Consider the following 16529-nt stretch of genomic DNA (forward strand, 5'->3'; position numbering starts at 1 on the left):
GTGGAGTGAACGAGAAGTGGGAGACCAAATTGGAGGTGGAAAGATGGAGTGAAAAAGATTTTGTGTGATCGGGGCCTGAACATGCAGGAGGGTGAAAGGAGGGCAAGGAATAGAGTGAATTGGATCGATGTGGTATACCGGGGTTGACGTGCTGTCAGTGGATTGAATCAGGGCATGTGAAGCATCTGGGGTAAACCATGGAAAGCTGTGTAGGTATGTATATTTGCGTGTGTGGACGTATGTATATACATGTGTATGGGGGTGGGTTGGGCCATTTCTTTCGTCTGTTTCCTTGCGCTACCTCACAAATGCGGGAGACAGCGACAAAGCAAGAAAAAAAATATATATGTATATATATATATATATAAAGGAGAGATACGTAGTATGCTTGAGTAAAGGAAGCTGGATGTTTTGGCTCTGATTGCAACAAAGCTCAAAGGGGAGGAGTGGTTTAGGAATGTCTTGGGAGTAAAGTCAGTGGTTAGTGAGAGGACAAGAGCAAGGGAAGAAAGTGTAAGTGTAAGAAAGTAAACTCTAGATTGATATGGGTAAAACTGATAGCGGATGGAGAGAGATGGGTAATTATTGGTGCATATGCACCTGGGCATGAGAAGAAAGATTATGAGAGGCAAGTGTTTTGGGAGCAACTGAGTGAGTGTGTTAGTAGTTTTGATGCACCAGACCGGGTTACAGTGATGGGTGATTTGAATGCAAAGGTGAGTGATATGGCAGTTGAGGGAATAATTGGTGTACATGGGGTGTTCAGTGTTGTAAATGGAAATGGTGAAGAGCTTGTAGATTTATGTGCTGAAAAAGGACTGGTGATTGGCAATACCTGCTTTAAAAAGATTGATATACATAAGGATAAGGATTGAATCAGGGCATGCGAAACATCTGGGGTAAACCATGGAAAGCTGTGTAGGTATGTATATTTGTGTGTGTGGACGTATGTATATACATGTGTATGGGGGTGGGCTGGGCCATTTCTTTCGTCTGTTTCCTTGCGCTACCTCGCAAACGCGGGAGACAGCAACATAAAAAAAAAAGAAAAAAAAATTCTTAAGTAGAAAAGATGGCCAGAGAGTGTTATTGGATTATGCGTTAAGTGATAGGCGTGCGAAAGAAAGACTTTTGGATTTTAATGTGCTGAGAGGTGCAACTTGAGTGATGTCTGATCATTATCTTATGGAGGCGAAGGTGAAGATTTGTAGAGGCTTTCAGAAAAGATGAGAGAATGTTGGGGTGAAGAGAGTGGTGAGAGTAAGTGAGCTTGGGAAGGAGACTTGTGTGAGGAAGTACCAGGAGAGAATGAGTACAGAATGGAAAAAGGCGAGAACAAAGGACGTAAGGGGAGTGGAGGAGGAATGGGATGTATTTAGGGAAGCAGTGATGGCTTGTGCAAAAGATGCTTGTGGCATGAGAAGCGTGGGAGGTGGGCAGATTAGAAAGGGTAGTGAGTGGTGGGATGAAGAAGTTTGATTATTAGTGAAAGAAAAGAGAGAGGCATTTGGACGATTTTTGTAGGGAAATAATGCATATGAGTGGGAGATGTATAAAAGAAAGAGGCAGGTCAAGAGAAAGGTGCAAGAGGGGAAAAAAAGGGCAAATGAGAGTTGGGGTGAGGGAGTATCATTAAATTCTAGGGAGGATAAAAAGATGTTTTGGAAGGAGGTAAATAAAGTTCGTAAGACAAGGGAACAAATGGGAACATCAGTGAAGGGGGCTAATGGGGAGGTGATAACAAGTAGTGGTGATGTGAGAAGGCAATGGAGTGAGTATTTTGAGGGTTTGTTGAATATGTTTGATGATAGAGTGGCAGATATAGGGTGTTTTGGTCAAGGTGGTGTGCAAAGTGAGAGGGTTAGGGAGAATGATTTGGTAAACAGAGAAGAGGTAGTAAAAGCTTTGCGGAAGATGAAAGCCAGCAAGGCAGTGAGTTTGGATGGTATTGCAGTGGAATTTATCAAAAAAGGGGGTGACTGTATTGTTGACTGGTTGGTAAGGTTATTTAATATATGTATGACTCATGGTGAGGTGCCTGAGGATTGGCAGAATGATTGCATAGTGCCATTGTACAAAGGCAAAGGGGACAAAGGTGAGTGCTCAAATTACAGAGGTATTAGTTTGTTGAGTATTCCTGGTAAATTATATGAGAGGGTATTGGTTGAGAGGGTGAAGGCATGTACAGAGCATCAGATTGGGGAAGAGCAGTGTGGTTTTAGAAGTGGCAGATGATGTGTGGATCAGGTGTTTGCTCTGAAAAATGTATGTGAGAAATACTTAGAAAAGCAAATGGATTTGTATGCAGCATTTAAGGATCTGGGAAGGCATATGATAGAGTTGATAGAGATGCTCTGTGGAAGGTATTAAGAATATATGGTGTGGGAGGTAAGTTGCTAGAAGCAGTGAAAAGTTTTATCAAGGATGTAAGGCATGTGTATGTGTAGGAAGAGAAGAAAGTGATTGGTTCTCAGTGAATGTAGATTTGCGTCAGGGGTGCGTGATGTCTCCATGATTGTTTAATTTGTTTATGGATGGGGTTGTTAGGGAGGTGAATGCATGAGTTTTGGAAAAAGGGGTAACTATGCAGTCTGTTGTGGATGAGAGAGCTTGGGAAGTGAGTCAGTTGTTGTTCGCTGATGATAAAGAGCTGGTGGCTGATTCGTGTGAGAAACTGCAGAAGCTGGTGACTGAGTTTGGTAAAGTATGTGAAAAAAGAAAGCTGAGAGTAAATGTGAATAAGACCAAGGTTATTAGGTACAGTAAGGTTGAGGGACAAGTCAATTGGGAGGTAAGTTTGAATGGAGAAAAACTGGAGGAAGAAAAGTGTTTTTATCTGGCAGTGGATTTGGCAGTGGATGGAACCTTGGAAGCAGATGTGAATCATAGGGAGGGGAAGGGGGCAAAAGTTCTGGGAGCATTGAAGAATGTGTCTCAGTTGAGAACGTTATCTTGGAAAGCAAAAATGGGTATGTTTGAAGGAATAGTGGTTCCAACAATTATATATGGTTGCGAGGCGTGGGCTATAGATATAGTTGTGCACAGGAGGGTGGATGTGCTGGAAATGAGATGTTTGAGGATAATATGTGGTGTGAGGTGGTTTGATCGAGTAAGTAATGAAAGGGTAGGAGAGATGTGTGGTAATAAAAAGAGTGTGGTTGAGAGAGCAGAAGAGGGTGTTTTGAAATGGTTTGGGCACATGGAGAGAATGAGTGAGGAAAGATTGACAAAGAGGATACTTGTGTCAGAGGTGGAGGGGACAAGGAGAAGTGGGAGACCAAATTGGAGGTGGGAAGATGGAGCGAAAAAGATTTTTGAGTGACCAGGACCTGAACAAGCAGGAGGGTGAAAGGCATGCAAGAAATACAGTGAATTGGAATGATGTGGTATAACAGGGTCGATGTGCTGTCAATGGATTGAACCAGGGCATGTGAAGCGTCTGGGGTAAACCATGGAAAGTTCTGTAGGGCCTGGATGTGGAAAGGGAGCTGTGGTTTCGGTTCATTATTACATGACAGCTAGAGACTGAGTGTGAATGAATGGGGCCTTTGTTGTCTTTTCCTGGCGCTACCTCGCACACATGAGGGGGAGGGGGTTGTTATTCCATGTGTGGTGAGGTGGCGATGGGAATGAATGAAGGCAGACAGTATGAATTATGTACATTGTGTATATGTATACGTCTGTGTGTGTATATATATGTATACACTGAGATGTATAGGTATGTATATTTGTGTGTGGATGTGTATGTATATACATGTGTATGTGGGTGGGTTGGGCCATTCTTTCGTCTGTTTCCTTGCGCTACCTCGCTAACGCGGGAGACAGCGACAAAGCAAAATAAATAAATAATGTTTACTGTTCTGCTACTGATTCAAAATTCTCATAATATACTTCCATTTCATCTATATGTGCTTTGTGAGTCTAGTAACCTTCTAATCTGCTTCATTCATGCACATTTGTCAAAATGGCGATTATCATATTATAGGAATTCTGTTTCAAGTCAATTAAATTTTTTATCTTATTTACCTCTTTAATTTCACTAGTTATTGAATGATGGATGAATGATGATGATGTTACAGGAACAGATCAGCCAGATGAAGTGCAAACCAAAATTGCTTCATGGATTAAAAACATCCACAACTAAACAACTAAACTAACCTGTATCAATGGCAATGCAGGCACAACATTTATGGTATACTGTGGGATCTTCAGATGTGGCATGAATTTTAAGCGACAGTTACTGCTGACTCCCATGACAGTAGTAGAGTAACCTATCACCCGTAGCTCCCCAGCACTCTGTGGTCGTCCTCGTAGGGTTACACTCTGGAAGCCCTTTTCTGCTTTTAGTACAACGGTTGATGTCCATGCCTCAAACTGGGCCCCTTCAGTGATCAGCATCTAAAAGATAAAAAGAACATTAAAAATGTACAATCCATAAGCATGAAAATTTCTCAATATGCAACAAAATGAAGGAAAACAATAAGCTTGTGTAATATTCTTCATACTTATTCAATTCTTTATCAATCCACACTGAACCAAGTATTTCTTTAAATCACTTCAATATTGGGCAATGTGCTATCTTCATCCTCCAACTCCACTCTTATTTACATGAAGTGGATGAAATAAAATACCCCTTTGCTCACTCACACACATCCTTATGCTCAGGATGCTACACTGAATAAAAGCACTTATTATAAATGTCTTTTAATTTTGCTTTGCACGCTAAGCTGATTTGTCAAGTGGGATTAAATCCTTCAATCAAAACACTTCCATGCAGGAGGAGACTTCACCACACATAAGGAAATTCTGCATAAAATATATCTGGCCCTAAGCAATTTAATAATATATTTGATCATCTGCTTCATGGTCTACTTCTTGTGACTTCAACCACATTACCATATATACTTCTGGCTGGACTTACCTAACTCTAGCTACAAGTGTTTACATTGTAAGCAAGACATCACCTTCAACAAAGGTTTATCATTGTCAGTGGATGGAAAAGAGTATGCAGTTTTGTCAGTGTGACATTCTCATTCCAAAGAAGTACATTATTTCCCTGCTCTACAGAGAAGTGCAACCTTAGGGGGTGCAAGTGCACTATGAAGAGGGTTCTTGGGTTCAATAGCAATATTTTCTGACCAACCTGTGCCATGTGTCTTACTAGCCTGTACCATATTCAAATGTTTTCATTATTTCCTAGCCTACACCATATTCAAATGTTTTCGTTATTTCCTAGTCTATACCATATTCAAATGTTTTTAATATTGCATCTTTCTAATGAAGTCTTCAGACAGTATACTTTTCTCACATCTCTGTTCACAGATAAGTATACTCATAATTCTAACTACACTATGTTAGCACTCTAGTTCTATTGAGTTCATATTTTTCCCAAAACTGACCATTGAAGAAAAAAGTACATAGCTATAATTGAGAATTTGGGCAGGTAAACCATAATCCATGCTCTGTGCACACTCCACACTTACATTCCTCCCATTTACCAGAGCTTTTCCTTTCTACTCCTTTAACTTTTGTTTTCTCCTACTTCTATTCTTAATGATAATCCCATCAAATACCCAAACTCCCCTTTAATTTCTAATCCCTCTCATTTAAACTGATATTACACTGTAAGAACCCAATCTCTTTCAAAATTATGAATCTTATTTGTAATTTGCTTTTAACCCCTTAACTACTTCAGTCAGGTATCTACTTAAGCCAAGAATCCTCTAAATGACTCAAGTTTCACACCTCTATTTCAAGGCTACATGCCAAGTTTGGGTGGTGACTGATGTGGCAGTTGCATGATATTTCCTCTCTACAGTCATTCATCCTCCAGCCATGACAATGACATCACATTTTTGTGAGTTTCTTGACAAAGAATTGAGTGGCTTTTAGAAAGATTAACAGGATTAAGCAGACGCTGAACCCCATAGTGTAGTGGTTACTGTTGAAGACTGTGATGCACTGATGAAAGGGTATGAGAGATGTGTGGAAATAAAAAGAGTGTAGCTGAGAGAGCAGAAGAGGGTGTGTTTGGACATATGGAGAGAATGAGTGAAGAAAAGTTGACAAAGAGGATACATGAGTCACAGGTAGAGGGTACAAGGAGAAGCAAGAGACTAAATTGGGGGTGGAAGGATGGAGTGAAAAAGATTTTGAGCAATCAGGGTCTGAGCATACAAGAGGGTGAGAGGCATCCAAAGAATAGAGTGAACTGGAACGATGTGGCATACTGGGTTCTACGTGCTGTTGACAGACTGAACCATGGCATGTGAAACATCTGGGGTAAACCATGGAAAGGTCTGTGGGGCCTGGATGTAGAGAGGGAGCTGTGGTTTCAGTGCATTACACATGACAGCTAGAGACTGAGTGTGAAGGAATGTGGCCTTTTTTGTCTGTTATTCTGGTGCTACCTCACTGAAGCAGGAGGTAGCAATGCTGTTTCCTGTGGGGCAGGGTAATGCCTGGAATAGATGGAGGCAAGCAAGTATGAATATGTACATGTGTATATATGTCTGCGTATGTATATAAGTATATACTGATATGTATGTATATGTATGTGTATGGGCATTTATGTATACATATGGGTATAAGAGAGGATGGGCCATTCTTTGTCTGTTTTCTGGCACTACCAAGCTGACATGGGAAATGGCGATCAAGTATAATAAATAAAAATAAGATAAAATAAGAATGATGTACTTTTATTTTTTCAGATCTACAATGATGAAGCCTAGTGCATTCTGTGAGATGGAGAACATTTCATGTGTAAGAGTTGGCTGATGGAGTTGATACAATACTTTGGGCTAAGCCTTTACCTATCTCAATCTAATCTTTTTGTCACAGAAATTAACTGAACCCTTTGCCATAGCCCAAGAAAACAGAGAAGCAGAAGCAGGTGAGCGTGATGGCGTAAAAGCTATCCACCATTGTTACGCACCATAGTTCGATATCAAACATGATTATCTATCATGGGAAGCTAGTGCCAGATTATTATGACAAAGACAGATGAATTCCTCTACACCATCATGATGTCCATGATGTGAAACAAAAGAATGATGGAATCAGTTGTGAGCTTATAAAAGCAGATGACCGAATGATAAATGGGGTGAAACTTGTGAAATCCATGTCCATAATGTCAGTGTAATTATAGGAGCTGAAGCTAAGTATCATCATGTTTGCCAAGTCTGTCTTACTTTGGTCAGTCATTCTCTTGAAAAACAGCCATGGGGGTCACCCTGCTGGATCCATCAACAACAAAAAATAGAATGCATTCCTGAATCTGTGATATCCTTGATGTGATTGATGGTTGTCAATTTTTCTTTGTTTGAGATGGTGACATTAATTAATAGCTATGTTGAAGGAGAGGAAGGTTACACAGCAAAATGCTTGAAAACAAAGTCAGGTCTCTATTATGGCAAGGACATGATTGTGAGGAGTGAGCTTGGAAAAGTGACTATCTAAACATTCTTAGACATAGGCAAAAGAAAACTGAGAGAGAACTACAGAGATACCTGTCTGAGTGAGGTGACAATGGATATGGTAAAAAAATTGTTGAGGATGATATAGTCAAAAGTTTATGACGCTTCCAAGTATCCAAAATTTTCTGATCTTGCTCACAGTAATGTGTTCCTGAATGGTTTCATTAAAACCAAATCAGCAAAACCCAAAGTTGCTGAATGATGATACACTGCTACTGCCCATAGTATCATATGTACAGTGTACCCCACATCATTCATACCAACAATTTTGTTTGCTTGCTAAATTTGTGTATGTGAATGTGAAGCTTGAATCTCATTAACTGATTGATGTTTTCAGTAGTTTGCAATTTGCTGATGATTACAGGGAACTGGGAAGACTGCAGAATGCCTTCCTCTCCTTCCAGGAACAGGTATATAATCTGTTAGGAGACATCTCCAACTTCATCTTGACAATGCTGATATCAATAATCATACCATGAATGGTCTAGATCTTGGCACAGCATTGGAGGTCTGGCCTGTGTAACCCTAGATAGATCAGATTATGTCAAGCCTGAAATCCCCAGATCCATCCATGACACATCTGCTGTCCAGGTTGGTCAATTCAGCCAAATACCAGTTAAGAATTAAATGGGACAGACTAGGACTGGCAACTTTAGAATGGTATGCTATGCCTAGTTAAGACTGACAGACCAGTAGCAACTGACTGGATTATATGGATTGTTAGCTGTGGGCACAAGACTGTTTGTGGGAGAAGATGCAAGTATCACAAAGCAGGGCTGTTTTGCATGACTATGTGTTCATCCTGTTTTGGGCAAACATGCAGTAACACACGTCATCCAATGTATATAGATGAGGAGCAATGTGTCTTCCATCTAGAAACACAATTTCATGTTTGTTATTCATACCCCTACCCATCTGGAGTATGAATTCGAGCAAAATGCCATTATCACAAATTCACTTGGTTTTTAAATTGTTGCATGCCCATTTAATGCATTCTAAGTATTATCCAATGGCATGTAACATGGTGTCTGAAGTGATGTATTGTGGAATGTATCAATCACGTAATATATAGAGCAATTCATGATTGAAATAAAAACTTTATTCACCAACTATGGTTTGTTTAAAGCCTCATTATTGCTATTCCATTTATGCAGTGTTAATCCTTCTATTACATGACTGACTTAAACATTCTCTTGTATTTTTGTATTGCTTACTTCATTCTACCAGCCTAAAAAACATTTCTTGTTCATCCAAAGAGTAGTGCATATCCCTAAGATCAATAATGATCATCTTTTGCATTGATTTTCCATGACACATGGATACTATTTAGACAACTTTGGATTTATCTTCATCAGGGTACATCCAGTTGTGTTTTCGATAAATTCAACTGAATTCTATATGTCTCAGAAAGTAGGTACAGACTCCAAATTCACCATCCTATCTTCAATAAAACCCAAGTTAAGCCTAATTCCTTGTTCCTAACAAAGTGCCAGCTATCTTGAATTTATGTATATCAAGATACATAATATTTCACTTTTGGCATGCTTAAAAATGAGGGTACAGAGCCAAAAACACCTTTTTATCCCATACAAGAACTGAAATATGATATATCAAGTATCAAATAGAACATCACTCAACCATGACGGAGCCCTCTTCAAAAAAAAATTTGCCACAGATAGGACTTGCAGGGACATTTCACCACAGAACTCAGTGGACATCCAAGTAACTTTCCAGAAAAATAAGCTTTCTCTTTTTCTTCTGGGTTGATAACTAATGCTTTTGGATTATAGGAAGGAAACTGAGTGGCTTTCAGCTAGATTTAGAGGACCTGGTGGAAGATGATCCTGAATTAGCTTACAATTTTGATCTCTCTTTGGATTACGTGGAAAAGGATTACATGAAAAATAAATAACTATCAGCATGAAATGTTGACCAATATGAGACATCTGAAGGGTTTCTAACAAAAGTGAAGGCAGTGTTGCTAGCACCCACCTGACCTTGACACCATGATGTCTAACTTGCTGCTGTAAATTTTAAAAACTTTTATAGATTTTCTGTTTTCAAATAATGATTCATTGATGATCATAATAATCAATGAATCATGATTATAACAAACAAAATAAGATCTAGCTTACTTGATACAACACAATCAGTACTCCATATGTTGACTCTTTGGCCTTGGCCACCCCCTTGAGGATGTCCCAGAAGGGAACAGGTGTCAGAGATATATAGAGAGATAGAAAATACATAATGGAGCACACTGTAGCAACTCATTTGACACTTAAGCCTTCTCTTGCACTCTTCAATACATTGTGCAGACACATCTACAATACTAAACTTCCACATGTTTACAAACTGAAAGCAGTGGACAAAATATGCATCTGAAGTGATTTTCTTTTCAGTTGTATGAATATTTTTGAAACTGTAAGAATAAATACATTTTATACACTTTAAGTACCTGACTTCAAAGGGTTGGTAAGAATGACATTGCAGGATATTAAAGGATTAAAGGGTTCGTAAGTGGGACATTACAGGGTTAAAAAGCCATTATGACATCACACATCCTTAATGCAAACTCAACTACACCTGGAATGACTCCCCCTCCTTCCTATATTTGCATAGGCCTCATTACTCGCTCAGTAAACCTACTCACTGCATTCAGCAACTTTCTTCCCATATCACACATTTATAACACCTTCAATAACGTGTCTGCCAACACTATCATAAGTTTTCACCAGGTTCAAAAATGTCATATACAAATCCATCTCTTACTCAAATAACTGAAATTCAAATGATCGTCATATGTTCAGGGATTCACCACTTTTCATAGTGGATGTGTTCATGGAAAATAATATATATATTACTTTGCTTTGTCGCTGTCTCCCGCACTTGTGAGGTAGCACAAGGAAACAGATGAAAGAAATGGCCCAACCCACCCCAATACACATGTATATACATACACGTCCACACACGCAAATATACATACCTATACATCTCAATGTACACATATATATACATACACAGACATATACATATATACACATGCACACAATTCACACTGTCTGCCTTTATTCATTCCCATCGCCACCTCGACACATGGAAATAACATCCCCCTCCCCCTCATGTGTGCGAGGTAGCGCTAGGAAAAGACAACAAACGCCCCATTTGTTTACACTCAGTCTCTAGCTGTCATGCAATAATGACCAAAAACACAGCTCCCTTTCCACATCCAGGCCCCACACAACTTTCCATGGTTTACCCCAGACGCTTCACATGCCCTGACTCAATCCATTGACAGCACGTCGACCCCGGTATACCACATCGATCCAAGTCATTCTATTCCTTCCCCGCCTTTCACCCTCCTGCATGTTCAGGCCCCGATCACTCAAAACCTTTTTCACTCAATCTTTCCACCTCCAATTGGGTCTCCCACTTCTCCTCGTTCCCTCCACCTCTGACACATATATCCTCTTGGTCAATCTTTCCCCACTCATTCTCTCCATGTGCCCAAACCATTTCAAAACAACCTCTTCTGCTCTCTCAACCACGCTCTTTTTATTTCCACACATCTCTCTTACCCTTACATTACTTACTCGATCAAACCACCTCACACCACACATTGTCCTTAAACATCTCATTTCCAGCACATCCACCCTCCTGCGCACAACTCTATCCATAGCCCACGCCTCGCAACCATACAACGTTGTTGGAACCACTATTCCTTCAAACATACCCATTTTGCTTCCGAGATAATGTTCTCAACTTCCACACATTCCTCACGGTTCCCAGGATTTTCGCCCCCTCCCACATCCTATGATTCACTTCCACTTGCATGGTTCCATCTGCTGCCAGATCCACTCCCACATATCTAAAACACTTTACTTCCTCCAGTTTTTCTCCATTTAAACTTACCTCCCAATTGACTTGACCCTCAACCCTACTGTACCTTATAATCTTGCTCTTATTCACATTTACTCTTAACTTTCTTCTTTCACACACTTTACCAAACTCAGTCACCAGCTTCTGCAGTTTCTCACATGAACCAGCCACCAGCGCTGTATCATCAGCGAACAACAACTGACTCACTTCCCAAGCTCTATCATCCCCAACAGACTTCATACTTGCCCCTCTTTCCAAAACTCTTGCATTCACCTCCCTAACAACCCCATCAAGACACAAATTAAACAACCATGGAGACATCACACACCCCTGCTGCAGACCTACATTCACTGAGAACCAATCACTTTCCTCTCTTCCTACACGTACACATGCCTTACATCCTCGATAAAAACTTTTCACTGCTTCTAACAACTTGCCTCCCACACCATATATTCTAAGTACCTTCCACAGAGCATCTCCATCAACTCTATCATATGCCTTCTGCAGATCCATAAATGCTACATACAAATCCATTTGCTTTTCTAAGTATTTCTCATATACATTCTTCAAAGCAAACACCTGATCCAAACATCCTATACTACTTCTGAAATCACACTGCTCTTCCCCAATCTGATGCTCTGTACATGCCTTCACCCTCTCAATCAATACTCTCCCATATAATTTCCCAGGAATACTCAACAAACGTATAGCTCTATAATTTGAGCACTAACTCTTATCCCCATTCCCTTTGTAAAATGGCACTATGCACGCATTCCGCCAATCCTCAGGAACCTCACCATGAATCATACATACATCAAATAACCTCACCAACCAGTCAGCAATACAGTATATATATATATATATATATATATATATATATATATATATATATATATATATATATATATATTTTTTTTTTTTTTTTTTTTGCTTTGTCGCTGTCTCCAGCGATTGCGAGGTAGCGCAAGGAAACAGACGAAAGAAATGGCCCAACCCACCCCCATACACATGTATATACATACGTCCACACACACAAATATACATACCTACACAGCTTTCCATGGTTTACCCCAGACGCTTCACATGCCTTGATTCAATCCACTGACAGCACGTCAACCCCGGTATACCACATCAATCCAATTCACTCTATTCCTTGCCCTCCTTTCACCCTCCTGCATGTTCAGGCCCCAATCACACAAAATCTTTTTCACTCCATCTTTCCACCTCCAATTTGGTCTACCACTTCTCCTCATTCCCTCCACTTCCGACACATATATCCTCTTGGTCAATCTTTCCTCACTCATTCTCTCCATGTGCCCAAACCATTTCAAAACACCCTCTTCTGCTCACTCAACCACGCTCTTTTTATTTCCACACATCTCTCTTACCCTTACGTTACTTACTCGATCAAACCACCTCACACCACACATTGTCCTCAAACATCTCATTTCAAGCACATCCATCCTCCTGCGCACAACTCTATCCATAGCCCACGCCTCGCAACCATACAACATTGTTGGAACCACTATTCCTTCAAACATACCCATTTTTGCTTTACGAGATAATGTTCTCGACTTCCACACATTTTTCAAGGCTCCCAGAATTTTTGAACCCTCCCCCACCCTATGATCCACTTCCGCTTCCATGGTTCCATCCGCTGCCAGATCCACTCCCAGATATCTAAAACACTTTACTTCCTCCAGTTTTTCTCCATCTCCATTCAATCTTACCTCGCAATTGACTTGACCCTCAACCCTACTGTACCTAATAACTTGCTCTTATTCACATTTACTCTTAACTTTCTTCTTTCACACACTTTACCAAACTCAGTCACCAGCTTCTACAGTTTCTCACATGAATCAGCCACCAGCGCTGTATCATCAGCGAACAACAACTGACTCACTTCCCAAGCTCTCTCATCCCCAACAGACTTCATACTTGCCCCTCTTTCCAAAACTCTTGCATTCACCTCCCAAACAACCCTATCCATAAACAAATCAAACAACCATGGAGACATCACACACCCCTGCCGCAAACCTACATTCACTGAGAACCAATCACTTTCCTCTCTTACTACACATACACATGCCTTACATCCTCGATAAAAACTTTTCACTGCTTCTAACAACTTGCCTCCCACACCATATATTCTTAATACCTTCCACAGAGCATCTCTATCAACTCTATCATATGCCTTCCCAGATCCATAAATGCTACATACAGATCCATTTGCTTTTCTAAGTATTTCTCACATACATTCTTTAAAGCAAACACCTGATCCACACATCCTCTACCACTTCTGAAACCACACTGCTCTTCCCCAATCTGATGCTCTGTACATGCCTTCACCTTCTCAATCAATACCCTCCCATATAATTTACCAGGAATACTCAACAAACTTATACCTCTGTAATCTGAGCACTCACTCTTATCCCCTTTGCCTTTGTACAATGGCACTATGCACGCATTCCGCCAATCCTCAGGCATCTCACCATGAGTCATACATACATTAAATAACCTTACCAACCAGTCAATAATACAGTCACCCCCTTTTTTAATAAATTCCACTGCAATACCATCCAAACCTGCTGCCTTGCCGGCTTTCATCTTCCGCAAAGCTTTTACTACCTATTCTCTCTTTACCAAATCATTTTCCCTAACCCTCTCACTTTGTACACCACCTCGACCAAAACACCCTATATCTGCCACTCTATCATCAAACACATTCAACAAACCTTCAAAATACTCACTCCATCTCCTTCTCACATCACCACTACTTGTTATCACCTCCCCATTTGCGCCCTTCACTGAAGTTCCCATTTGCTCCCTTGTCTTACGCACTTTATTTACCTCCTTCCAGAACATCTTTTTATTCTCCCTAAAATTTAATGATACTCTCTCACCCCAACTCTCATTTGCCCTCTTTTTTTTGCCCTCTTTTTCACCTCTTGCACCTTTCTCTTGACCTCCTGTCTCTTTCTTTTATACATCTCCCACTCAACTGCATTTTTTCCCTGCAAAAATCGTCCAAATGCCTCTCTCTTCTCTTTCACTAATAATCTTACTTCTTCATCCCACCACTCACTACCCTTTCTAATCAACCCACCTCCCACTCTTCTCATGCCACAAGCATCTTTTGCGCAATCCATCACTGATTCCCTAAATACATCCCATTCCTCCCCCACTCCCCTTACATCCTTTGTTCTTACCTTTTTCCATTCTGTACTCAGTCTCTCCTGGTACTTCCTCACACAAGTCTCCTTCCCAAGCTCACTTACTCTCACCACCTTCTTCACCCCAACATTCACTCTTCTTTTCTGAAAACCCATACAAATCTTCACCTTAGGCTCCACAAGATAATGATCAGACATCCCTCCAGTTGCACCTCTCAGCACATTAACATCCAAAAGTCTCTCTTTCGCGCGCCTGTCAATTAACACGTAATCCAATAATGCTCTCTGGCCATCTCTCCTTCTTACATACATATACTTATGTATATCTCGCTTTTTATATACATATATATATATATATATATATATATATTATTTATTTATCTATTTTGCTTTGTCGCTGTCTCCCGCATTTGTGAGGTAGCACAAGGAAACAGACGAAAGAAATGGCCCAATCCACCCCCATACACATGTATATACATACACGTCCACACACGCATATATACCTACCTATACATTTCAATGTACACATATATATGCACACACAGACACATACATATATACCCATGCACAAAATTCCCACTGTCTGCCTTTATTCATTCCCATCGCCACCTCGCCACACATGGAATACCATCCCCCTCCCCCCTCAAGTGTGTGAGGTAGCACTAGGAAAAGACAACAAAGGTCCCATTCGTTCACACTCAGTCTCTAACTGTCATGCAATAATGCCCGAAACCACAGCTCCTTTCCACATCCAGGCCCCACACAACTTTCCATGGTTTACCCCAGACGCTTCACACACCCTGATTCAATCCACTGACAGCATGTCAACCCCGGTATACCACATCGATCCAATTCACTCTATTCCTTGCCCGCCTTTCACCCTCCTGCATGTTCAGGCCCCGATCACTCAAAATCTTTTTCACTCCATCTTTCCACCTCCAATTTGGTCTCCCGCTTCTCCTCATTCCCTCCACTTCCGACACATATATCCTCTCGGTCAATCTTTCCTCACTCATTCTCTCCATGTGCCCAAACCATTTCAAAACATCCTCTTCTGCTCTCTCAACCACGCTCTTTTTATTTCCACACATCTCTCTTACCCTTACATTACTTACTCGATCAAACCACCTCACACCACACATTGTCCTCAAACATCTCATTTCCAGCACATCCACCCTCCTGCGCACAACTCTATCCATAGCCCACGCCTCGCAACCATACAACATTGTTGGAACCACTATTCCTTCAAACATACCCATTTTTGCTTTACGAGATAATGTTCTCGACTTCCACACATTTCTCAAGGCTCCCAGGATTTTCGCCCCCGCCCCGACCCTGTGATTCACTTCCGCTTCCATGGTTCCATCCGCTGCCAGATCCACTCCCAGATATCTAAAACACTTTACTTCCTCCGGTTTTTCTCCATTCAAACTTACCTCCCAATTGACTTGACCCTCAACTCTACTGTACCTAATAACCATGCTCTTATTCACATTTACTCTTAACTTTCTTCTTTCACACACTTTACCAAACTCAGTTACCAGCTTCTGCAGTTTCTCACATGAATCAGCCAGCAGCGCTGTATCATCAGCGAACAACAACTGACACTTCCAAAGCTCTCTCATCCACAACAGACTTCATACTTGCCCCTCTTTCCAAAACTCTTGCATTCAACTCCCTAACAACCCCATCCATAAACAAATTAAACAACCATGGAGACATCACACAACCCTGCCGCAAACCTACATTCACTGAGAACCAATCACTTTCCTCTCTTCCTACACGTACACATGCCTTACATCCTCGATAAAAACTTTTCACTGCTTCTAACAACTTGCCTCCCACACCATATATTCTTAATACCTTCCACAGAGCATCTCTATCAACTCTATCATATGCCTTCTGCAGATCCATAAATGCTACATACAAATCCATTTGCTTTTCTAAGTATTTCTCACATACATTCTTCAAAGCATACACCTGATCCACACATCCTCTACCA

At 40.7% G+C, this 16529-nt stretch overlaps 1 protein-coding gene across 1 annotated transcript in view; it reads right to left on the reverse strand.

Moving 5' to 3' along the window:
* The window catches only part of LOC139750625 (protein brunelleschi-like), a gene marked incomplete at its 5' end in the record, with an annotated part of 205178 nt that overhangs the window by 115391 nt on the left and 73258 nt on the right, over positions 1–16529 (reverse strand). The window contains one exon of the mRNA XM_071665300.1: positions 4159–4398. Coding sequence (XP_071521401.1) covers positions 4159–4398 — 240 coding nt within the window. The remainder of the gene's footprint in view (positions 1–4158; positions 4399–16529) is intronic.

The sequence above is a fragment of the Panulirus ornatus genome, chromosome 10 (assembly GCF_036320965.1).
Source record: "Panulirus ornatus isolate Po-2019 chromosome 10, ASM3632096v1, whole genome shotgun sequence".
Classification (NCBI taxonomy): domain Eukaryota; kingdom Metazoa; phylum Arthropoda; class Malacostraca; order Decapoda; family Palinuridae; genus Panulirus; species Panulirus ornatus.